This window comes from Psittacula echo (genome assembly GCF_963264785.1).
Source record: "Psittacula echo genome assembly, chromosome: 2".
In the NCBI taxonomy this organism is placed as follows: domain Eukaryota; kingdom Metazoa; phylum Chordata; class Aves; order Psittaciformes; family Psittacidae; genus Psittacula; species Psittacula echo.
Genome location: NC_137737.1, coordinates 40,062,208 through 40,087,405, shown reverse-complemented (window position 1 = coordinate 40,087,405; position 25,198 = coordinate 40,062,208). Strand labels below are relative to the sequence as shown.

The following is a 25,198-nucleotide window of genomic DNA, read 5'->3' as shown; positions in this document are numbered from 1 at the left end:
CTATCTGCTACTGCTTATCAAAGGCACAACCATGCTGCAATGTGGAGCCAGCTGTTTTTGGGAAATGGTGCAGGACTGCCTCACAGTAGGTTCATCTTTGATTACAGTGTGGCATTCACAGGCAAAATGAAAAGCAAGATTATTTTAATACAAAATTTACTTTAATAGAAATGGGTGTGTTGATACTGTATATTTTTCAGCAGTAAATTACACCTTGCCAGATGTGAAGGCGCATCCAGAAAATCACACAAATATGTGGAAGGGAATACAGTGCGACTACGCAGTGGTATTGCTTCCTGCTAAAGGTGAAGGATAAAACTGTTTTAGTTCTCCACAGTGAGTGAAATAGATTTTCCAGAAATTCCAGAACTCAAGAAACTCAGTAATTAAGAAACTACAGAAAAACACAAAGGATCTCAAGTTTTGCCTGTTCTTCATAAGATGACCTTTACTATATAGTTTTTTATATTTTAACATTTTTTATATAATTGAGTTTGTCAAAAAAGGATAATGGGTTAAAACTTAAACGGGGGAAGTTTAGACTGGATATAAGGAAGAAATTCTTTACGGTAAGGGTGGTGAGGCACTGGAATGGGTTGCCCAGGGAAGCTCTGAATGCTCCATCCCTGGTGGTGTTCAAGGACAGGTTGGACAGAGCCTTCGGTGACATGGTTTAGTGTGAGGTGTCCCTGGCCATTGCAGGGGGGTTGGAACTAGCAAGTTTGCCGATGACACCAAGCTGTGTGGTTCGGTTGATATGCTGGAGGGAAGGGATGCCATCCAGAGGGACCTCAACACACTTGTGAGGTGGGCTGATGCAAACCTTACGAAGTTTAACCATGCCAAGTGCAAGGTCCTACACCTCGGTCAGAGCAATCCCAGGCACGGCTACAGGTTGGGCAGAGAAGAGATTCAGAGCAGCCCTGCAGAGAAGGACTTGGGGGTGTTGGTCAATGAGAAAATGAACATGAGCGGGCTTCAGGGTGTGCTCGCAGCCCAGAAAGCCAACCGTATCCTGGGCTGCATCAAGAGGAGCGTGACCAGCAGGTTGAAGGAGGTGATCCTGCCCCTCTACTCTGCTCTCATGAGACCTCACTTGGAGTATTGTGTGCAGTTCTGGTGTCCTCAACATAAAAAGGACATGGAACTGTTGGAACAAGTCCAGAGGAGGGCCACGAGGATGATCAGGGGACTGGAGCACTTCCCGTATGGAGACAGGCTGAGAAAGTTGGGGCTGTTCAGCCTGGAGAAGAGAAGGCTGCATTGGGTCCTCATAGCAGCCTTCCAGTATCTGAAGGGGGCCTACGAGGATGCTGCAGATGGACTATTCATCAGGGACTGTAGTGACTGGACAAGGGGTAACGGGTTCAAACTGAAACAGGGGAAGTTTAGATTGGATATAAGGAAGAAATTTTTTACTGAGAGGGTAGTGAGGCACTGGAATGGGTTGCCCAGGGAGGTTGTGAGTGCTGCATCCTTGGTGGTGTTCAAGGCCAGGTTGGATGAGGCCTTGGATGGCATGGTTTAGTGTGGGGTGTCCCTGCCCACGGCAGGGGTGTTGGAACCAGATGATCTTAAGGTCCTTTCCAACCCTAATTATTCTGATTCTATGAAAAAAGAAATGAGAACACTGGCCACAAAGCAACAGACCTTGATCACATGAAAGCCAACAGAAACTCAGTGCTACATTTATTAATGGAAGGAGAATCAAGCAATGCTTGAAAGCAAGAATTTGGCTAAATCAAGCAAGCTCATACTTGCTTGGAACTGTTTCTACAAGTACCCTTAGTCTTGGAGAAATTTGGTATGTTTACTGCGACTTGATCTCATTATCTCTAATTCCACTAAAACAAGTTTTTTGCAAGACAAACTGCGAACAGAGTGACTTTGCAAATTACTTACTACAGGAATTGAACCTTAAGAAAACATAATAAAAGTGACCCCAGGTTCCTAATGCTATACAACGTTCATTACCTATTTATCAGTTATTCAATATGGTGTCAATTATTGCACTGTTTTAGAATGTTAATAGCCTTTTCTCCTTTTATTATGAATCCATTTCATACATAACATTTCTGAACCTAATCGGTAGGGTTGAAAAACGTGACAACAATAAATATCCATTATGATACTGCATTTTGTGTCAGAGAACTGGTATTAAATAAATTCTTGCTTTGAAGGTTAATAAAGACCATTGAGTGAAGAACTTTTTGGAAAAGCTATAGCTGCAGAGTTCACATTTTGCTGTCCTGTGCTCCAGCTGCTCAGAATCTAAATCGCTCCTACTACTGACTTGGCTGTTCTCGTCAATGTGGCAGCAAAAGGGTGAGGAGACTCAATGTACCCACCAACTACAATGAGAGATTAAAAAAGAAAATACTTGACTTTTTAGATGTTTCGGTCTCCCTACTGTTAAGAGAACAAGTAGGCCTTTATTGTTACATTACCACAGTGCATCTCTATGTGGTGAAATTATTTTTAATAAAGCCAAGGATATAGTGAGAAAATATTAATTTTATTATAATTTATACTTCTTGTTCTTCCCCAGAAGGATTTTAAAGTAGGATTGAAGAAATAGGAGAAAAGGCTTAACACTGTTTGACTATTCTTGCCTAATTACTTTGTTGAAGTGAAATGGGACAATTGTGTTGTTACTGATTGCAATAGAAATTCATGTGAATGCATCTATATAGGACCAAAATATAACAACCCTTTGCACTGAATAACCTATAGGCAATGTTTTTGAATGTTTTTGAGCACAGCTGCATACTCATATGAGAAAGAAAAATCCTTTTCTTTACCTTTGGAGTTTGCTGCACCAGCTGCAGTTGAAGCCAATCTGGGCAGTGACACAAGGACCACAGCTGGTAAACTGAAGACAAGCTGGGATGTAGATAAACAAACACAAATTATTACATTAGTGTCATAAATGATTCTCATAAAAAGCACAAAAGAAGTATACATCTGATAATATATATTTAGGGACTCAACAGGTTCACACACATCCAGAATAAGATACCAAATCCAGCCTATTACAAAGCATTGCACAAAGGTACATTTTATCTGTAAGATTCTATTTGTAAATATGTTTCCACTTCCACATCTGTTCATTCAGCTTCATTGCAATTTTTTTATCTTTCTGCTTAATATTAAGTATTTCCTTAAATCTTATTCTTCCGTGGCTCTCATGTTCTGTGGTGTTGCTAACATTAAGATATAAGCAGAAAATAAGGCTGGCAGGAAAGTGTGCAAGAACTATAATTGGATTATAATAGAGAAAAATAACTGGTTTTGTTTTTTCCACAGTAGTGCAGCTGGCAGTTTAAACCCACGGATTTCTAACCCATGTAGTTTTACCTTGGACAAAAGAGACAGACGAACTGCAAAATGTGTTTGGGGATATTCCTTTGAGATATGATGCACTGTGCACAGAATTTGTGTTTGCCTTGCAATCATGAAAATTGTTCTTTTTTTTTTTTTTCTTGAGGAATGACTTTAAAGGCAATACAATCATTTTTCTGAAAAAAATTATTTGGCACAAATTTCATTCAAAACCTACTGGGAGCTATATACCTATAAACAAACCGGAGATACATGAAGATGCACTGGAGAAGGTGTCATGCACCTAGAAATAAGTCTGAGAGAGGATAAACAAATCTGTCCTTGATTTCAAGTCCACAGATAAAACAAAATATTTAAAATCTTGTGTGTTTCTGGGAGGGGGATCTTTTCCATATCTGGCTCCTGCACACCTTAGGTTTTACTTACTTGGAAGAGGTATCATTTCAACAGCTGACAGATTGGTAATCTTTGACATCTGTAGCTCCACCCTGTGGTACTCATAAATTGTTCTTCTACGGACATCTACCAGGAAAGAAAAACAAAAGTATTTTCATACTTCATTATTTTACAGTCTTTAGATTGTGAAATAGTGGATGTAATGATTGCTTAAAGTTCCTTAGGTGCATGCATGACACCAACTTTCCTCAGGAATACATTTTTAACTTTAGACATCATGAAGGAACATTTAGAAGGTATAGACAGAGAAATTTTCATTTGAGAAACTATCAGAGCTGACAGAATAGGTACCTATTCCTGCTAAGGGATTATGAAAATGCTGAGTGTGCTCTCAAGCATCCTAGACATTCATTTAGGCAGAAATTCTAAAGAGGATACTGTCAGACATTTTAGGGTATATTTCAGATGCTTGCTTTCGTAAGACATTTCTCAGCTTACAGACTTGAGAGAAATGCTTATATGCTCACTTGCCAGTTCTCGTCAAGATGCACAAACAAAACTGATTTTATTGCTTAATCAAATTTGTTAGCTACAAGCTAGCTCAGCTCTGAATGCACTAGAACATTTTTTCATATTGTAACATTGCATTGAAGAAGACAAGTCTTCCTAGAGCAGCCAATGTTATGATGTTATGCATAATCTTTAAGCAACCTGACTGTACCTAATTTTCTCAAAGAAGAAATTAAATACAGTTAGTACACTGTTGCTGTGGGCTTTAAACTCAGAGACAACTAAGACCCATGCACAAAATAAGTGTGAAAAAAAATCACAATTGTTAATGTACAGATCAACATCCTATCACGTATTCTGAGTATTCCAGATTTTAAATGCATGGCCAAAATTCAGACTGGTGAGTTTGAACTTTTGTAAATTGAAAGTGCAGTTTATACCATCAATCTGACACACTAATGGTGATGATTTTCTGGTGCACCTGATTCAAATTTATGGCCTTTTTGAAGGTCTGCTAAATTAATTGAAATCAATGCTGAATACAATCACTGACCCAGTGGAATCATTCCAGAGAGGAATAAATGGTTACATACAAAGGATTAACAGGTTACTCTGGTCGATGGGTGGTCTGAGTCTACATGCAACAGAAGATAAGGAATTATAGAGAGTCACAAACTCAATCGTAGGTCGTCTTCTGTGTTGTCAGCCCTGGAGGGATCAGTGCACACCTTGTTGCTCGGTATAAAGGCCATGTTTCTGTAGCTAGAAGTGGGCTTACTAGGCTTCTCAACTGTTAAGCAATCATATAGCACAAAATCCAAAGTTTTTTTCAATCTCTTGTTAGGAGGGATGTTGTAGGCAACTCTCAGAAAATGAAACCTCAACTAAAATAAATCAAGCCATAAATACTAATTCTTAAGGGAAGACAGGAAGTGCACTGAGTTGTCCTGTGGCTAAGGTGCCTCTCGGGTCAGGGGGACAAGGCATTCTAAAAGAGATGGCTAACCTCTAAAAGCACAGCTGTGGCAATCCCATTTACACCACACAGAAAACCTATTTTTACCATTAACCTATTTGTGTCAGTTGAGGGGATGAAGAGGTAGAAGCAGAGCTGTGCTGGGTGGCGTAGCTCTCTCCTGCAACAGCCAAGGCTGCTGTGAAGGAATCAGCTTCTCTGCCCTTACTGCATAAGCCCTCAGGCACAGGTAGCCAGTGTCTGGCTTTCAGACAATAATGCTTCCATTTAGCTCTAAATCAGCACCTTTGCCAATCAGTTCCTCTTGCCGTTTATTTGAAACTGTCTTTGCTATGGTTTTACCCTTTCTGATACCAGATTTCTCTTTTCATATAAGACGCATCTTCAATCAAGCTAGTTTTATATTTTACCTACAAAGTCATTCTAACTAGTTAAAAGACAGATATGGGGATGTGCCAAAGGTTTACCCCAGTAAATGTCTTAGCCATGTCCTTCAAACCCACTGTCCTTCAAGGTAAAGCTAATCTTCTGCTGGTGTGGGGAAAATCTCTTGCCAGCTGCGAAAGGTTTAGGCTCCCAGGACGGTAAATCCCATAAAAGCACCTGCCAAATCAGAGTGTTCAGAAAATGTGTTTGAAATGAACTCCTGCCAATGCTGAAGGCTGAAATTTGTTTCCACAGAAATCTTTATCTTTCTGTCAAAAAAAAAAAAAAAAAAAAAAAAAAAAAAAAAAAAAAGGCAAATGAATACATGAATTTAATGGTGGGTGCTGACACTTCAATTGAACTCCATTTCATCTCATTAGTAGTGGTACAGATTGTTAATGCTATAACCCTGTTTACTCTGAACCTTTCCTAACAGAGTCCTCACAGAGCTTACAAGAAATAAAGGATTTCAGGCTTTCCAAAGATCCAGTAAGAATCAGTGACTCAGGTCACAGGCACTTTTACCAAGTGTATGAAATGTCTAAAATACAATGACTTTTAGAGAATTAAGCTTGTTATTAAAAAAAATAAAATTCTATTGACACAGATTTCAGCATGACTGTTGATCCCATTAAATCCCTGGTAGACTCAGGTTTGATCTTTTCTTTTTCAGGAAGAAGAATGTGCCAACCACAGGTTGCAAGTTTGCATGCACAGGTCTATCTACTGTAAGAAACCTAAGCACAGAGAGCTATTTGCATAGTCACCTTCTAACAGCTTCGTATATACTTGCAGGCAGGTGGTTAGGAACACAGGGGATCAAATTTATCTGCCTGGCCAGGTTGTAAAAACATGCAAGTGTTTGAAAGTCTGACTTGAAACACACCATGCTTAGCTCCTCAAAGTGCACTTTTTCCTCCCTATTTAGAATTCTGAGCCTGTATCCACGTAACAAAACAGGCTAGAAAAGTTAAACTCAACAGGATAAACAGAAAAACAAATACTCTCACCTGACATGTTCCCCTTCAACTTCTCCACACACTCCTTCTCCAACCCAAGATACACACTGTTTTTCACTTAGGTGGAACTTGTTCTTCTTTGTCCTATGATGTCTATTTAGCACTCTTACAAAGAAGCGCAAGTGCAGAATCATAAAGAGCTTATGAGCCCATGTATTTCATTATGCACTTTAACTTGGCAAGAACTAGTGAAATCATTTGATGTAGTAAAAGACAAAAATTTAAACATCATGTGCAGGTATTTTGCTGAAAGGAGGCATTACATCAGGTTTAAGGGAACCAGGGAAAGTTCTTCCAGGGAAAAAAGGAAAGTACTTTTGAATGCATATATTCATTTGAGGGACCACTCCTGGTTCTGAATTTCAGAAAATATGTACATATTCTTCTCCTAGTCATGAAAATATTTTACTTTTTGTGTAGGTCTGAGTATCAAACATGTTTTTAAACCAAATTACATAATTTATAAGTATTTTATTTTCAATAACAGATTATTTTCTTTTTTCCTTTTTTTTTTTACATAGTCTAACTTGGTCTTTAGTTAGTTTCTGTGTCATGTTCAGGTGTTATCTTTGAACACAGGGCCAAAGGTACAGTCCCATTAGAAAATGCCGAAGAAAACACCAGCTACTTGAGGTAACTACATTCCCCAATGACCTAGAGAGATAATGTGGGGGGTCAGAAGGCCATCTGAAAGAATCCTTTCAAGGGATTAAGCAAATAACAGATATGCATGATTCTGGTGTGACAAAATATTTCTGTATAGTTTTATTGCTGTAGTTTTAAACTAAATAATGGCATATAAATATTCTATGAAACAGAACTGTCAGAGTTAAGTAAATATACAATAGGGAAAGTGCTCTGGAGATGCAGCAGTGCCAGAAGAGCGTCAGTGACTTCCTAACATACCTGAAGAGTCAGTAGCTAGTAATAAGGCATTCTAAATATGTGCTCAAGAGATGCACAATCTCTCTGGTACTTTTCCATTGTATAATCACTTTTTGTCATACAGCATTCCTCAGCTAAAACCTGCAACCCAGTGAAATTTTCAGATATTGGAGAAGTCAGTCTGATTGTTTTTAGGCTATATGTTCACACGAATAAAAATTCTTGTCAGTGAAAGATTTCTAGGGAATTGAGATCAACCATATATCCAACAAAAATTGCTAAACAAGGCCATATGTATTCATACAGCTGCACTTTCATTTTTAAGTCTCATTTTTAGAGAAAACATAAATGGTAAGAGGGTGCATTTGGTTATGCAGAAGTCAATTTGATGCAAACAACTCATGAAACATACCCAGTTCAAACTGCAAGCAATTTGTGAAAAACATAAGGGATACAGAAGGGTGGCATACAGCTGCTCTACTGTACAGCCACTGGCTTTGTTTGATAAGGACTTTGTTTACCACCACTAGCTGAATAAAACTTTCATGCAAATACATATTCTGCCAGCCTGGTGTGTCTGATTACCATCACCACAAAAGGTAAAGGAATCAGAATGTCAATCTTTGTTTGTAACAACTTAGTATAAATTTAGCAATATTAACTAATTAATTCTTGAGGCACTGACAGTGCGATCAAACATGTTTGTAATCAAACCTCCATCACAGTTGTTCTTTGTCATTGACTATTACACATGTATAAATCTAGATCAAAATTAAATTCCCTAATTGTATTAATTTTATAATTCTCTGAAAAGTTGCTAAAAAAATCCTTTAAAACCTGTAAGCTGCACCTCAAAGACATATGTGTGAATATGCAAACCAGTGGAAGCAGGCTCTGAAAATAACTATTTTATGAAAAATGTAGAAAAACCTGTTCTGTGCCAACACTCTGTGCCTAACACACATCATTTACTTTGAAACTCTCCATGTCCTTTCAGATTTACCCCAATTCCTGATGCCAGCTGAGCTGCTTTCAGTGCCAAATCTAGGTGTGAAAAACATGCTTTATCGCCTTAGGCCACTATGCACCAAACTGCCAAATTCTTAGATTGGCTGATGGCCAGTTTGGCCAAATTGAAAATTTTTTGAACTTTGATCACCTTGTGCCAGTCCCTGAAATAGCTTTTATGTCACCAAGACTAGCAGCATGCCCATCTCTTTCCTTCACTGATCTTGAATCAGACATCTAGTGCCAAGGAACCGAGCTGGCAGGCTAAACCCTGTTGAGCCAGCAAACATGCAGGGCTGCAGGAGCTGGCACCCTGTGGAATTAATTACACCAGTAAAAAGCAAGCGTAAATACTGTGAATTTAGAGATATAACTTTGGGGTCCACTTTGCACAGAGGTAAGTGACATTACCAGTAAGGCAACAGCAAATTAGACTTTGCAATTTCCCAGATAGTGCTGCACCTTTATACAATAAATATCACAACAGAAACTGCTAGTCTTCTTTTACCCTTCAGGAAGGTTCTTTTAGGAGCCTCATTGTTGTAAAAAGACAAATGAAATCTTCAGCAAACAAGCAATTGTAACATGCAGAGTTGTCAATTATATGGTTGAGTTACACTATGTATTGAGTGGCACTAGTTGCACTGAAAGTGGAATATTGCTAACACACAAATTTCATCTGTGTACACAGAGCTGTTGAGTAATTTCAATGTCATTAAATGTTGGGTTGTCAAGGTATGGATTTCCTAACACAGCTGTACCTGATACAGTAGAGGCCAAGATCTTGGAGAACTATGTCTTGTCACAGAATAAAAACTTAGCCATTATCTGTAGATGAAAGACTTAGTAACTCACTGTGTAGACCCCCTGAATCTGGTACTCTCTCTTTTTCCCAGTGTATTTCATGCTTTTGTGGAAAACAAACCACCATCTGGGCAAGCTTACTGGTGTGTTTTATCATTGCTAAACAAAAGAGTGGGCTGCAGAAAATACTTTTTCATTTCACAATGAAAAGCTAATTGAAAGACTAAAGAGAAGACAGTGCTGAAACAAAAGAGAGTAATGTAGCAACCTTGAAGAAAAGGAAAGATGTAAGGGAAAAAGGTGGTCATGAAATTGAAGATAGATAGTGGGAGTCTGCAGAAGGGACACACTGTAGGTGACTGAAAGAAGGACCAAGAACAGAATGACAAGGTGATTGAGAAAAAATAAGAAAGAAGAGGAACACAGAAGAAAAGGTGATTGCAATAGGACAGGGACGAAGTTCCTGATGCAGTGGAGATACCGAAAAAAAAAGGAGGAGAGAAGACTTGCTGGAGGAACGTGCAAAGCTATCCTCCAGCTTTTTCACTAATCATGTGTTCTCAGACTGGAAGGCAGCCATTAAACATCAGCATCTTTGTTACAAAAGTAAAAATAGTTAATGTACAAATGTTTGGCCTATCTGAAGAGCAAGAAATCAGGGTGGTCCCTCTAACTTATCAGATAAAGCAGAGGCAGAGGTCCAGAACCTGGCTCACTTCACCTGAGTTACCTGGAAGAAGCAGAAACTTTTCCTCTAAATTAATAAATGGACTTAGTTTACCATTTTGCTGCCATATAAATCTCAGAATTTAGGTTTTTCTTGTTAACCTTGGTGCCAAGCCAAAATACACTTCCCTTCAAACATTACTATTCATTCCAAAGCACCTCTAGAGAATATACAGGCGTACATATTTATATATATATATATATATACAAAAATATAAAATAGTGGCCAATCTGCATCAATATATTAGTATCACATATAGGCTTGAAAATGGAGACACTGGCTATATAGAAGCAACAGTAGCAGATGATGAAAAAAAAACCAACTTAGAAAACAGTCAGAAAGCCATCTGTCAAAATCTCCCATCTCTGTGCTCTAACTCTCAAAAGATAAGGTGAAAAATGCAGGTACCTGTATTCTTTTAGGGACAGATAAAAGGGATATTACTGCAAAGCCTTTATATGTAGGAGTATATTAACAAAAAAAGGTATGAAATGCTCAAGTTTCTCCATTTCAAAAAGTTCAGAAAATCCTTTCTTTTTGCTCTTGGCTCTTCAAGACTATCCTTTTAAGCATTCATTAAAATGCATTTTGGAAATGAAATGGCTGATCAAAAAGCATGTTTTTCTCTCCTCAGAATGAAATAGTTTTGCCTAGCCTTAGAACTCACCTTTCAGAAGTACTAAAAAAGTTATTACTAATGTTTTGGATAGTATGTATGAAAAAAAAATCAGATAAATACATCTTCATCTTCCAAAATTACTTCAATATTATTATAACGAAACTTCAGAATGCTGAACATACAGAGTGCACCAAAGAAATTCAGCAATTTTTCAAAATTCAGAGGATATTTTTGTTTAAGTAAGCTTGTGTTGCACTTAATGTCTCCATCCTTTTCAAATGCAAAATGGATATAAGAATAACTTACAAAACTCAAATGTGAAGCAGTAGAGCTGGGGTTCTTTTTTTTGTATTTGGGTTTGTGGTTTTGGGGTTTATATATATATATAACTAGCCATAAGTATAAAGGAAAACTGAGTTCTTTTGATGGAAAAGTCTTTGCTAAAGTGGCAAGGAAGAACTAATGGGTATATTAATTTTGCCTCTCTTGCTGCAAACAGCAAGTTATATTTTTCCATTATCTTAAGGAGCTAAAAATAAAGTAAAACAATAATTCTATCATGTCACTTTTTAGTAATTGACTAAAGCCATGGTTTATTTAATACCTCCGAAAACCAAGAATGTAACGGCATGCATATTTTAAGAGCATCTGACTTCAACTCTCTAAAGGCCAACATTATTTACTGGTTCTGTCAGGGTGTTATGTTGCCTGTACTTACTAATATAAACCTGTGTCATTGAAACCACAATTTAGCTTCAGGAAAATCTACTGTGAACTGATGGTTCCCTTGATTAATATTATCTTTAGTGTAAGCTGCAAACTAGCAAAAATAAGCATGAATTACTATTATTCACAGAACCAGTGGTTAAGAGAAAAAAGCAGTGCACACAGTAATACAGAAATAATGCTATCAAAACTGTTGTTGCAGTGGTACATTTTAGACTTTTTACACTCATTTGATTCTTATCTGCCACTTTGTAATGTAACTTAATAAACAGAAGAAGTTTAAGATTAAACACTAGACAGATTTTCTGGTAATTAGTCATTTCACTTAGCAGAAATTGTCATGTGACAAGGTTTAGCTCTTGTTTTTAAACCTTGAAAAGATTTATAGAAAAGTAAACCGAGAAGACTACTAAGTAACTGCATATTCATCAAAACCAACATTATGTAGTGGTACTAAAACAAGGTGCATGTCTGAAAAATTGCTACAGAAAAAATAATTCAAACTAAATAAAGACTCATATATACTGCATATTTTACAAATAAGTAAATTTAAAATACACCCTTTACTGTTTGATGACGGAGGCCTGATGCCAAAAGCTCTGCATATTAATTTCATCTCTCTAACAGAATTTCTGTGTGACTATTCTCATACAACATTTGCACAAGTTCATCAACATAATTTCCACCTGTATCCATTTTAGGAGCATTTACAAGCTGAAGACTCACAGAAATACTCAGATAATTCATGTACAAACATCACTTAAATTGCTGAAATTGGTTTCCTACATTCATTCCTACATTGTTCCTAAACACCCAAAAGCAATCCATGCAGCCATCGGCACATCCCAGCTATCTATCTTAGAAAGAATTTATCTTCCAGCACATAACCTCTTAAATGAAATCTGAGCATGCCAACCTCCTTCACACTACTCTCAGTTCACAACAAGAAACAGATGGTACTGAAATTTTCTATCTTCCCAATAGCAGGACATATAAGATGTAGGATCTATGCTCCCTCAAACTGTTAAAATGTGATGAGGGGATAGTATGAGCCGAGGGGTAATGGTACCTGCAACTTCAGAACTTCAGTGTCAGCCCCATTTGCAGACTGCCTCCAAGATGGGCTGGATCAGGTCAGTCCTTATGAGCTTTATTTGAGCCACACATCTGTCAAGGTTCACTTTAGAAGAATATGCTTGGACTCAATCCTAGCAGGCTGGTTCAAGCACAGCTCCTTCCATCTACACCCTGCTATTAGAGGATCATCAAAAATTGAACTTAATAAATTTGCTCCAAATGTGTAAATAAAACCAGTGGACTTGGAAAGTAAGCAGAATCTCTCATGGCTAAACAACCTCTGCACATATTATATTAAAACAAAGCCTCAAGGAAATCACACTTGATTTCCTACCATTCGTTTTCAGTCAAGCCATGCAAAGTATAATTAAAGACAGAGAAAACTGAATGTCACGTCTATTACTGTTGTCATGACTATGCGAGCACAAGATGTTGTTTAATAACTACATCTTTTTTCTCACTAAAATGATACATGAATTTGAAGTTCAGAATGCAAAGTATCAAGAACTTCCAGCCCGGATATTTTTCTATTTTTGGATACAGATGACTTTTTCTGAAAAGTTTCTTCTTCCCTACTATGGATACGGAGACATATTCCAGATAAAGTATCTATGGAATACCAAATTGTACTGGTTGACAGTTTAATTTTACATTATTTGGCTGGCCATTTAGATTTATTTACTTAATTTATCAGCTCAAAAGAAACAATGACAGAGCCACATTGGGAATTATCAAACAAATAAAATTACACTTGAATTAACAAGCTGAAATCAGCTTAGTGATTTGCTGTGCAGGTAATCATCCCTGATGAAATCAGCTTATACTCATTTCTCAGCCTCCGAACCATTAGCACCACTACAACTCTACATACTGGGAATTTGCTGAATCCTGTGCACGACCACAAATGCATCTGAGAGTCCCACTTTCACTGGGTGATTGGTTGAACTTATCTGTGTCACAGCAACAGGAATCTGGAAGACAAAACAGGAAGATATGCATGAAATATTGAAGTAAAAATATTCAGAGTAAGAGTAATAGCACTGCTAGAATGAACATTGAACCAGTGTAAATTAAAGTCCTAAATAAATATTTTATACAACACATCATAATATGACTAAGGATTTATTGAAGACTGAAATTACTGGTTTTAATTTTTATTTTACCCCAGTTTCCTTTGCTTGTTATATAACAATATTTACATCAACACTTAGAGGTAGAACAATAGTTAATGACAAAACAGAAAACGGTAGTAATTTTCAGTAATTTATTTCCCCAGTAGAAGGAAAAGGAGACAGATGTCCTACTATCAGACAAGGAGGAGGAGGCAATACCTCTCGCCTACTACTGAGCACACAAACTGAAAATTCAGCTTGTGATGACCATTTTAAAAGCTCATGGCTCAGTTACCTTGCACTGAAAACTGTTTGAACAGCTACCTGAAGAGAGCTTTGGCCCAATGATATGCATGTTTAATACGTCTTGGAATAGCAAAGAAATTATCAATGTCATGGAAAATACGGAAAATGCCAGATGCTCACTTGCCAATATCTAAAAAAGATAGCCATAGACCAGTCCAGCTTCATGTAACAGAGATATTGATGCTGTGCAACCTGATGTATGAAAACAGGTATCAAGTCTGATTTAATTCTTTGGGCAAGACTGCAGTTTTGGCCGATACTGGTATGAATGTAATAGCCTTAGAATTTTCTAAAGTGTTTGACTTAGTGACATCTGGCATTTATACAATATTAATATAGTTAAGTAGACTGATCACAAACAGCAGCCATCACTAATGAAGCAGCTCAGACTGACAGTGTGTCTTTACAGTATATCTTGCTCCTCCAGACACCAGACCTAGTATTCAAAACTTTTCTCAAAGAGAGGGAAGGAAACATAAATTTACTGCCTAGCAGTTCTACAGAGGACACTGGCAGAGTAAAAATAATTAAATGCCTGCATCAATTAGCAAAGTTAGACCTTGAAAAATTGAGAAGTGGTGACTCAGAGGAAAAAGGAGCACAAGGTAGAGGTTTGGGGACCATGTTCTAGAAAGCAGTAGTTCTGGAAGGAATCTCAGTATTGTAGTAGATGAACAACTCTAGCTGTCTGAAGAGACATCACAGAAAAAAACCTTAATTGCTGTAAAATTTGATTACACTAACAGTGAAATATAGCCTAGGAGTGGGATGCAGTGGGGTGCCTGTTTCACCTGTACCTGCACATTAGGTCATTACTGAAATGTTACTGTTTCTTAAAACAATGCTGGAAATTTAAGGAAGCAAGATTAAAACAGACATAAAAAATATTCTGAAAAATTTTGCAGTGCTCAATGCCATCAACAGAAGAGTTAAAGAGCTCTATTGGGCTTCTCCAAGGGAAAATGGAAAGCTGACTAGATTACCATAAACAAGTACTGCCACGAGGAGACATTACTTAGGAGCTAAAGAGTTTTTTTGTCTAGCACAGAAAGATACAACCAGAAGCTGGAAGCTGCAGACAAGTACTTTCAAAGTAGAGTAGGACACGTTTCTGTGATTGAGTGCTATTAACTACTGGGATAAACCACCAAAGGAAATTATGATTCTCTACCCATTTCTGCTTTCATATCACAGTTGGATATCTTATTTTTCAAAGTTGGCTTTTATTAATTACTAGGATAAAGAGGGATGACAATGGATCAGTTGTAAGAAACAGAGATACAAGGTGCTAGTTTAGCCAATCTAATAATCTTTCTGGCTTTACCTGTGTAAGACTACCAAAATTATACTGTTGGCCAGTACTTTTCACACAGCAGAAAAATGCCAAGGTAAAAAGCTGGCTATACATCTAGTGGATGAGGACTCAGTACTGCATATTTTCAATTAATGGCATAACTTCTGACTGAGTTGAGCATCAGTACTTGTTCTCCTTGTTCTCAAAATATCATTTAGCTGTGTTTTTTCCCCAATTGCACTGGTAGGTGTCTAGGAAAAGTTAAATTTGAGAATATTAGCAGAAAAAGTGAGTTCTGGTGAATTAAATGTTGTAATGAATTCACATTTATTTACTTTAGGGACTGGTTTGGCTGATCCATTTAGTGGTTCTTGCATATATGATCTGCTTTGGTACTAAAAATGAAATTATGTTAAACCAACATGAAAAACAGAAGTGGCTTGGAAATACTGCTAGTAATACATCAATTTAAATTTGGCTTATAGCAGCTTAGCTCTGATGTAGTTATTGGAGAATATGACATAAGAAGGCTGAAAACTATATTTTTAAAGTCTTCAAAATAAAAGACTTGCTGAGTTCAGAAATAAGTCTATAAATTTTCTCCAGCATGAAAGTATATATATAAAAGGGAATTATTCACCATCTCAGAATACTGTAGAGAAAAGCTTATATTAACTGTCAAAGAAATTGTCTTAAAGATTTTGAGGAGGATACTCTAGAGAAACTATTGAAAATCAAGTTAGAAAAACCACTGATGAGAAGGATGCAATAATTATTTCTCTTCCAAGTTAGAGAGGAAACACATCAGATGAAGAAAGGAATCAGAGTTTTATAGGCACAAAATGTAGTTGGAATCGGCATTATGAGTAGGTGTGTTAACTAACAAAATATGCTGGCAAAATTGGCAGCTCAAGGCACAAATTGTGCCTGATATATGGAAGTAATCATACTCACTTTTATGTGTAAGTGCAAACCAAAAGCAGTTGCACACAGTTCTCCTTGAATAAGCCTCCTTAAATTTAAGTAGTGCGTTATCACATGTTTTTTTCTGAATTTGTGAAAAACTGAACAACTTGCATCTTTACCTCACAAATTCTGATAACAGAAAGCTACTTTCTCTCTCTCTCTCTCTCTCTTTTATTTATTTATTTTTTTTCCCCAGGAAGACACAATGGGTTCTTGCGCTACAAATGCTACAAGTGTTTGCTTGGTTTTTTTTTTTGTTTTGTTTTGTTCTGTTTTCTTTGCATTGTTTTACTTGTTTAAATATAAGTTTATCTTCACTACAACTTGGTTCAAAGCTTGAAAGTCACTTTCAGTTTCACTCTTTAATAAAATTATGAATGACTCAGTGGTGCTAAATTAGGATGCAGTAGCCAAGTAGAACAGAAAATACAAACAAAAACTTCAGGAGTGCCTGCAGGTGTCTGTGCTCTTGTGCTGAGCATTCTAGAAAGAGTAAAGAACTTGTGGAATCATTTTCTAAAACGAAAAGGAAAGTTGTAGTAGAGTTCAGTCCACCAGAAGAAACAGCCAAAACTTTGGCTATGTGTTGCAAACAGGGTGTAAGGTGAAGGAAATATAAATTATTATAACTAGCTCTTCAGCTGAGTTGCAGCCTGTGTCAAAAAAATTACTTAGAGAGAAATGCCATCAAAGTAGATGCGAATTCCTGATCCAGGAAAATTCTTTCATATTCTTGAAAAACTACAGTATCATTAAACCTGTATTTACAAAAGCATATGTTTGAATTTAAAGTGTGGAAAAAGAAATAATTTTACAGAACTGAATACTTCAGTCAGTGATGAGCGTACTGAGTGCCATTTTATAGGTGAAAGTCTTCAAATGAGATGTCAAGATAAAATGGGCTCTTACCATATGAAGGCCTGTTAGGAAATATGCCCTTTTGACAGAAGGCTTGTAGTAAATGATAAAATAATTTATTAAAAATTACAGTGAAACATGGGTAGCAAGCAGAGAGCTGGTATTCTGAATCACTCACCTGAATGGCAAGATGTGTCATAACAGGCTGACATGTTAAATAGTTAAATAGTATAGCTAGGAATGTGCAAGTGGTTGCTAATGGTTGACAGGGCTTACATGGCATTACATTCAGAGGCTAGATTTTAACTAGAATCATTCCAAAGTGTGCGTTAGCTCTAACATAGACAACATGAACTCTTGTGTTTTACAAGTCACCAGCTTATGAATAAACTTCCCAAATGCACACTTGTAATGGGGCTATGGACATCTATATTTTGGATTATGTATTTCAACAATAGGAAGAAACATATTTAGAACTCATGTTGAATTCTATTCATAGAATCACAGAATCATAGAATAATTAGGGTTGGAAAGGACCTTAAGATCATCTAGTTCCAACCCCCCTGCCATGGGCAGGGACGCCTCACACTAGACCATGTCAGCCAAGTCTCTGTCCAGCCCGACCTTGAACACTGCTAGGGATGGAGCATTCAGAACATCCCTGGGCAACCCATTCCAGTGCCTCACTACCCTCTCAGTAAAGGTTCATTATATCCAACCTAAACTTCCCCTGTTTAAGTTTCATTCTGTTACCCCTTGTCCTATCACTACAGTCCCTAAGGAAGAGTCCCTCCCCAGCATCCTTGTAGGCCCCCTTCAGATACTGAAAGGCTGCTATGAGGACCCAATGCAGCCTTCTCTTCTCCAGGCTGAACAGCCCCAACTCTCTCAGCCTGTCTTCATACAGGAGGTGCTCCAGTCCCCTGATCATCTTTGTGGCCTCCTCTGGACTTGTTCCAACAGTTCCATGTCCTTTTTATGTTGAGGACACCAGAACTGCACACAATACTCCAAGTGAGGTCTCACGAGAGCAGAGTAGAGGGGCAGGATCACCTCCTTCGACCTGCTGGTCATGCTCCTTTTGATGCAGCCCAGGATATGGTTGGCTTTCTGGGCTGTGAGCGCACACTGAAGCCGGCTCATGTTCATTTTCTCATCAACCAACACCCGAGTCCTTCTCTGCAGGGCTGCTCTGAATCTCTTCTCTGCCCAACCTGGAGCTGCGCCTGGGACTGCTCCGACCCAAGTGTAGGACCTTGCACTCGGCATGGTTAAACTTCATAAGGTCGGCATCTGTCCACCTCACAAGCGTGTCAAGGTCCCTCTGGATAGCATTTTCTCCCTCCAGCATATCAATGGAACCACACAGCTTGGTGTCATCGGCAAACTTGCTGAGAGCGCACTCAATCCCACTGTCCATGTCACCAACAAAGATGTTGAACTAGACTGGTCCCAACACCAATCCCTGAGGGACACCACTTGCTATTGGTCTCCAGCTGGACATTGAGCCATTTACCACAGCTCTTTGTGTGTGGCCATCCAGCCAGCTCTTTATCCACCGAGTGGTCCCCCCATCAAATTGATGTCTCTCCAATTTAGAGACAAGGATATCATGCGGGACAGTGTCGAGCGCATTGCACAAATCCAGGTAGATGAAGTCAACTGCTCTGCCCCTGTCCATCAGTTTCGTAGCCCCATCATAGAAGGCCACCAAATTGGTCAGGCAGGATTTCCCCTTAGTGAAGCCATGCTGGCTGTCACCAACCACCTCCTTGTTTTTCATGTGCCTTAGCATGCCTTCCAGGAGAATCTGCTCCAAAATTTTGCCAGGCACAGAGGTGGGACTGACTGGTCTGTAATTCCCCGGGTCATCCATTTTGCCCTTCTTGAAAATGGAGGTTATATTTGGCTTTTTCCAGTTGTCAGGAACTTCACCTAACTGCCATGATTTTTCAAATACGATGGACACCACTGGGATCAGTAATCCTGGCAGTATTTTCCACCAGAGTTCTCAAATTTTATTCTTTTTAACTTTGAGGACATGTAAGAATCTTACTTTTCAAAAACAATAAAATAATGTCCTCCGACCCTATTCTGAATGAGATGGTAAGCAGGGTGCAATTACTGCCCTACTCCAAAAGTGAGTCAAAGATAAGAGTCAGAGTATGCTGCAAAATAATAATTAGGAACACAATAGCACTTGCTAGGCTTTTCATTGCCAATTTCCTTAAATAGTTATTAAATACTTTACAGGCCAAACTGTCAGAAACTTAATCAGGAATTTTAAGCTAAAGAAACTGATCACCTGGTAACAACAAAGATCCTGTTTCCATGTTAATAATATTTTTTATAATAATAAAGGCAAAGAAATGGCATGCATGTGTAACGCAGGCAGAATAATGATAAAGATGATGCTTTTGGATTTGTTTTTCGTTTGTTTGTTTCTGTGGTTTTCAGGACACAATCAAAAGGTTTGGAGTCTTGTTATTGAAAAAAGAATATTTTCCATTATGCATACCAGGAGCATCAATTTTATTTAAGTGCTGGCACTTAATCAGTTCCATTCAATTCTGCCTCTTTTCACAATAGAAAGAAATTCTACCACAAGTCTCTCAGAATTATTTTCCAGCTTCACATATTGGGCAATTTGAAGAAGCATTTCAACTTTAATAATAGTTTCTGGATGACTACATAACTAGAGAGTCATTACTATTTAAATGAACAAAGAAGGCCTTCAAGCCAATGAAATTAAGAAAAATATCCTAAACCATTAACATAGCCTTTGCTACCTTTGCCTAATTTGTACTGTATTAATCATGGACAGAAATAGAAACCAAATATTACACTAAGGAACATTAGCTATAAGCACTAATGAGAAAAGACTGTATGGAAAAGTTATTTTGTTCAATAAGAAGTAAAGCTCTTGAGAATTGAACTTCTGTGAAATTTAGAACTTAAGATATTAGTATTCCCTACTTATACATAAAAAAGTATGAATTTGCAAAAATTTTTCTGTATTACTATGTTCTGCCGGCTAGTTTGCACTGTAATGTATTTCATACGTAGTAGAGGTGTATCGGTAAAATTTTCCTTCCAGCTGATGTCTTCTGACATACTCACCATTTGCCAGAACACTAACAGCTGGTGTAAGCAAAGTGACAGTTAAAATGGAAGGTGTATGTACTGTAAACAAAGTAAATTGGTATATAAATAAATTATTGTCTTGTTATAGGACCTTGTTATATTTCAAATTGTTTTTACATTTTAAAAACTTGACTGTACATATCCTTCTCCTACCTGTTAACTCTTCTGAAAGATATTTTGATGTCTCCATACTTTCACTATCTTAGTGGCTCATCTTCTTTTCTAAATGTTTAATTTTTGAGAATCTATTCTGGATTTTGGATAAGAATTGTGCATTTCAGACCGTTTCCTACTGGGCAAACAACAGAAAGCAGAAGACTGGGCAGAACAGCTCCTTTGACACACAGCAAACCTCAGCCAAGATCCTGCATTGGTGGTCAACACCAGGTTTATGAGGTAGCAAACCTGATGTGGGAGCAGAAAGCATATGAAAAAGGAATTCAAATTATTTAAATAAATAAGAAATAAAGGCAAAATTTACCTGAAGTGCTTGAGACATAGAAGTCCCTATTTGTACCTCTTTTAAATGAATAATCACAGTTATTTTTAATCTAGATTTTTCAGGATAAAAGCCTGGTGTCACTAGTACAGAGTCCCTGTGGGATGCTTTATGATGTTACTGCCAACTTGTCTGCTGTATTTCTGATATGATGTTTCAGCTTGGAGAATTTCAGTGCCAGCGCAATGAAGACCTCCTAGCAGATTTGCCATACATACATCACTGTCATTTTTGATGAACTGTGATGCTAAATGACACCATAAAGGTGGAGGGAATCTTCTCAAGCAACTTTTACTCATGCTAGTGAGCACTCACACAAGTAATCTTACTGGAGTTAACAGGGCTCCTGACTCACTAGCAAAAGAAATGATTCCATAAGGAAAGACTCCCTCAGAAAGCAACTGATTCAGTACTGGAAAGTAAGTAAACTTCTAGCCACACTTATAAGCACTAGAGTCAAGTTTAAATTTACAAGTGTCTTAGTTATTCTTTTCAGACAACTTGTGTCTGATCAGTGACTGGAAATTTTATTCAATGTTGCTCATTTAGGTGAAAACCTGAGGTAGTTTTAATGAAGTGAAAGGTGCAAATAAAGTGTGCAGTCTTCTGGAAATCTCAGTCTCCAAATCCATTCCCCAAGTAACTCCCAGTGGAATACACTAGTTTTAACAATCTAAGATTTTACAAAAATCTTTTGTCAAAAGATATACAGTTCACCACTATGTTACTATTACCACTTTTAAAAGTCTCTCTGCTTGATTATGTGCAATAGTTCTAAAGTGATGTGTGGTAATGCCATTCATGACAAGAATAACTCATGACAGGGGATTTCAATGATTCAACAGTGGAAAAAATGCAAATTATACCATTTGTAAATTCCAATTCTTTCTGCCTCAGGATTAATGAAAGAACATTAATAGCTCCTTTCCACAAAAGAACTGTGGATCTTGAAGGAAGCTTTCAGTAGCGCAGTGAGAGCAAGCAGCCTACACCATTGTAGCACAGAAATTGTTTATCCACAGATCAAATGACATACAGGCATGCAATTCCCATTTCCTCCAGGTCTATTTCCTCGTGTCTTCCTAAATGAATAAAGTTTTGCACTGCCTGGCACTCTGCATCATCATTTACATTTAATGAACTCAAAATGCTACCAATTTACAGCAACAGCTTCTATCACCCATATTAGATTCATTTTGCAGAGACCTGGACAGTAACAGACAGTGCAGAACATCTCATAACCAAGAATATTAGTCTCCTAAAAATGTCACCATTTTAATTTCAGAATGCATATGTAGTTCTTGTCAAATTTATCTTAAAATTACATATAGAAGCATTGCCTCTCCCCATTTCTCTGAGTCTTGAAGGCAGGAAATTTTTTGCAGTCTTTAAAAAGATTTTTTTCTTTTTCTTTTCTTTAAAACGGTCTGGAGTCAAAAAGCAAATAAACTGCATTTTTACAGATGAAGACTACTAACCTGTACATAACATTCAGAAACAGAGCCTAAGCAGACCTTTCATCAGCCTGTCTTTTATAAGATAAAGAAAATCCAGGTACATGGGCATACCAGAAGCTTCTTTTTTGTACATCAAGAGTATCCTGCAGCAATCCTGTTTGCAGAGTGCAAAGACGTCTGTCTCTGTTGAAGAGCTGAGTGCTGCTAGAAGAATAACCTAGATTCTCACTAGCTTTCTAATGAAGGGGAGAATAGTACTATTATTTCTGCTTCGTTCAGGGTCAAGGCTTCAACACAGGGATGAAAAATGAGCTTCAATGCTCACAACTAGTATACAGTATAGAGACAGAAAAAAGCCCAGAATTCTCCAAATCTGGACAATCAGTCATATGACTGATTAAATTTTTTAATGTAAGGAGGACAACAGAGAGACATCTTGAAAAGAAAGTCACCCTTTGCATGCCAAACTAAAATTAAAATAATCAAAAAAAGAATGAAATTTTTCTTTGCTCCTAGAGATTTGAGGTTATCTACCTTCTGTTTCTCATTTGCATGAAATTCAACTAGAGGTATATTCTCTATGCTTTAGCCTCCAGGGCTCTAACAACTCTATCAAGAATAAAAAGTCACCTGGAATTCTGAAACATTTTGAGAATGCAAAAAGACATACAAATGTCCCAGTATGCTGGGACAACAGCATACTGCTAATACAAAGGCAAAACCAGTGTTACCACCAAATAGGTAAAAAGCCTCACAGAGCTAGAGACACAAACTAGTCATTTCTTATTTGAAATATATGAACTTTTGAAATACATCAGTTGCCAAGAAGCGATAGCTGCAGGAAAAAGGTGACCTTTTAACACTAACCACTGATTCTAGAGTATTTTCAAGCAGGCACAAATTAGATGAACTAATTGAGCAAACTAAACCCCACCTTTCAAAACCCAAGAGGAATTTACCAAGCCATCAAGAGTTTACTAAATACTTAACACTAAAAACCACCCCAAAAAGGCCAGTTGAAATCCAGGAGTAGCACATTTAACATTGACTCTTTTCAAGTTCACCGCATGAATGTCACTTTTACAATAAAACGTAATTTTCAGGAAAATAGTGATCCTATAACAAATATAATGAAATGACCTTATACAGTTGAACTTTCAAATATCACCTCCACCTCCCTCCCCACCCCAAAAAAAAGATGTAGGGAGATTCCTGGCAGGTATAAAGTAATATGTCTAATTAAATGACAATTTTCAGACCCAACTTACTTCTTTGTAGCCAAAAATGATACGCCCGTCATTGAGAAGGGTGGCCTGAAAAGTGAAACTGCCCAGGTTGTAATTATCCTGCAGATGTACATGATCCCACTGGACAACTAATGCTGTGCCTGTAAACCCCAGAGTGGGGGTAGGGAAGCAAAAGGAAGAAAAAAAAAAAGTAAGAAAAATATTAACTGCCTGTAGGAACAGTATTTAACTGCAGTTACCCGAAACAAGAACAGTGATTTATTTCTTTTCAGCAACTTTCAGCCCTACATCTCGAAACGCCAAAGATATTACAAACACAAGTTGCAGTTGAAATCCTCTTAAAGGTAAACACCACAGTGCCACAAATAACTACCTCTACTACTTCCACTAAAGTCTGCTAAAGCAAGACTGGGCAAATAAATAGTTTGTTTGGAACTGCACAAGGAGCCAACAATCATTAAAGACAGGACCCAACACTCTGAGTTCAGGTGTGCTGCCACTACCAGTGCTCTGCAGTGGCTTTTTTTTACATTATATATATATATATATATATATATACACACACATACCCTGATGACTTTGAAATGTGAAGTGCTTAATAGCATCGCCTGTTTAGTAAAAGTTGTTTGAGGAATTCAGATTCTCCCATTAACTATGCATTAATATTTTTCTGCATGGTGCAAGCCCTTACCAAGGTTCTGCAAGTTGAAAAATATTAGGTGTTGGAAATAAATAAATGTAGTTTAAATTAAAACTACTAAGAATTCATAGATGGGGTAAATATTGAGTCTGGTGTGCAGAGATTTAGTTGCAAGAGACTCATTAATATTCATGGAAGATGTCTGGCTGAATATCCACTTATCGCACAAAAATGTACCCCAAGCAGTTTGCATGCCCTGTGAGCATGTTTTACAGATGTTGAGGGTTATATTCAAGCAGCTTGGCTGAAAGACACTTATCACCAAAACTGTGTTTACTGAAAATTACTTTTTCATATTTCTAAGCCTTCCTCAACACTTTTCTCGTTGGCACTAATGGGCGTTATGTGCTTTGATTCACAACAGTTTGTTTTCTTCCTGGAGTGTTCAAGGTGGGTCAGTAAGCAGCCAGATCAATGCAGTTTTGGTACATCCTTGAAACATCTTTCCCCACAGGTCTTCTGTGCTGTTACTTTCATAAATACATCTTGGTAGGGGATGTCATGAAACTATGGGAATGCAAATTTTTTGGTGCATACTAAGTCCACCACATTTTTGTCCCATGTATAAGTATAGTACATGCCCATTAATTGTGCACTTAGTGTATTTTTGTTTCTGTAACATCATTCATTAACTGCTTTCTGAGTATTTGAGTGCATTAAATTTCATTTTAAAGGAATTTAAAGGGACTTTTAAAACTATGGTAGCAAAAATAGCAAGAATGTCCTATAGTCAGTTTTAGAGTGCCTCAGATCTATGTGCATCTCAGAATCCCAAGCTAAAGTGGAAGCCAGCTATCTCCAAAACAATCTTCTCATTCCAAACACCTTTATGTAGATTCATGTGTACATAAGTTCCTTGCAGTTAGCTCCATGACTGTGACTTTGATGGTCACCACACTCTATGCTTGCCCACTGCAGGTGCTGCGCTACAGCAGCACACTTACCCACAGGGTTAAAACACAGATGAATGAGAAATAAGGACCTCAAGATACAATTTGCTCAGTTCCTTTTTATTTGGGGTAAGATAGCAAATTCTTTGTCCTAAAAGCACGTGGGGTCTGAAAGATCACCATGCCTTACACATGAAGAAGGACGCAAAA

The 25,198-nt window shown here is 37.6% G+C and overlaps 1 protein-coding gene across 1 annotated transcript in view; it reads right to left on the bottom strand.

The window, feature by feature from the left end:
• The window catches only part of PLXDC2 (plexin domain containing 2), a gene marked incomplete at both ends in the record, with an annotated part of 267,272 nt that overhangs the window by 50,250 nt on the left and 191,824 nt on the right, over positions 1 to 25,198 (bottom strand). Inside the window, 4 exons of the mRNA XM_080611015.1 lie at positions 2,802 to 2,883; positions 3,769 to 3,864; positions 13,387 to 13,486; positions 23,420 to 23,538. Of these exons, the coding sequence (XP_080467141.1) occupies positions 2,802 to 2,883; positions 3,769 to 3,864; positions 13,387 to 13,486; positions 23,420 to 23,538 (397 nt within the window). The remainder of the gene's footprint in view (positions 1 to 2,801; positions 2,884 to 3,768; positions 3,865 to 13,386; positions 13,487 to 23,419; positions 23,539 to 25,198) is intronic.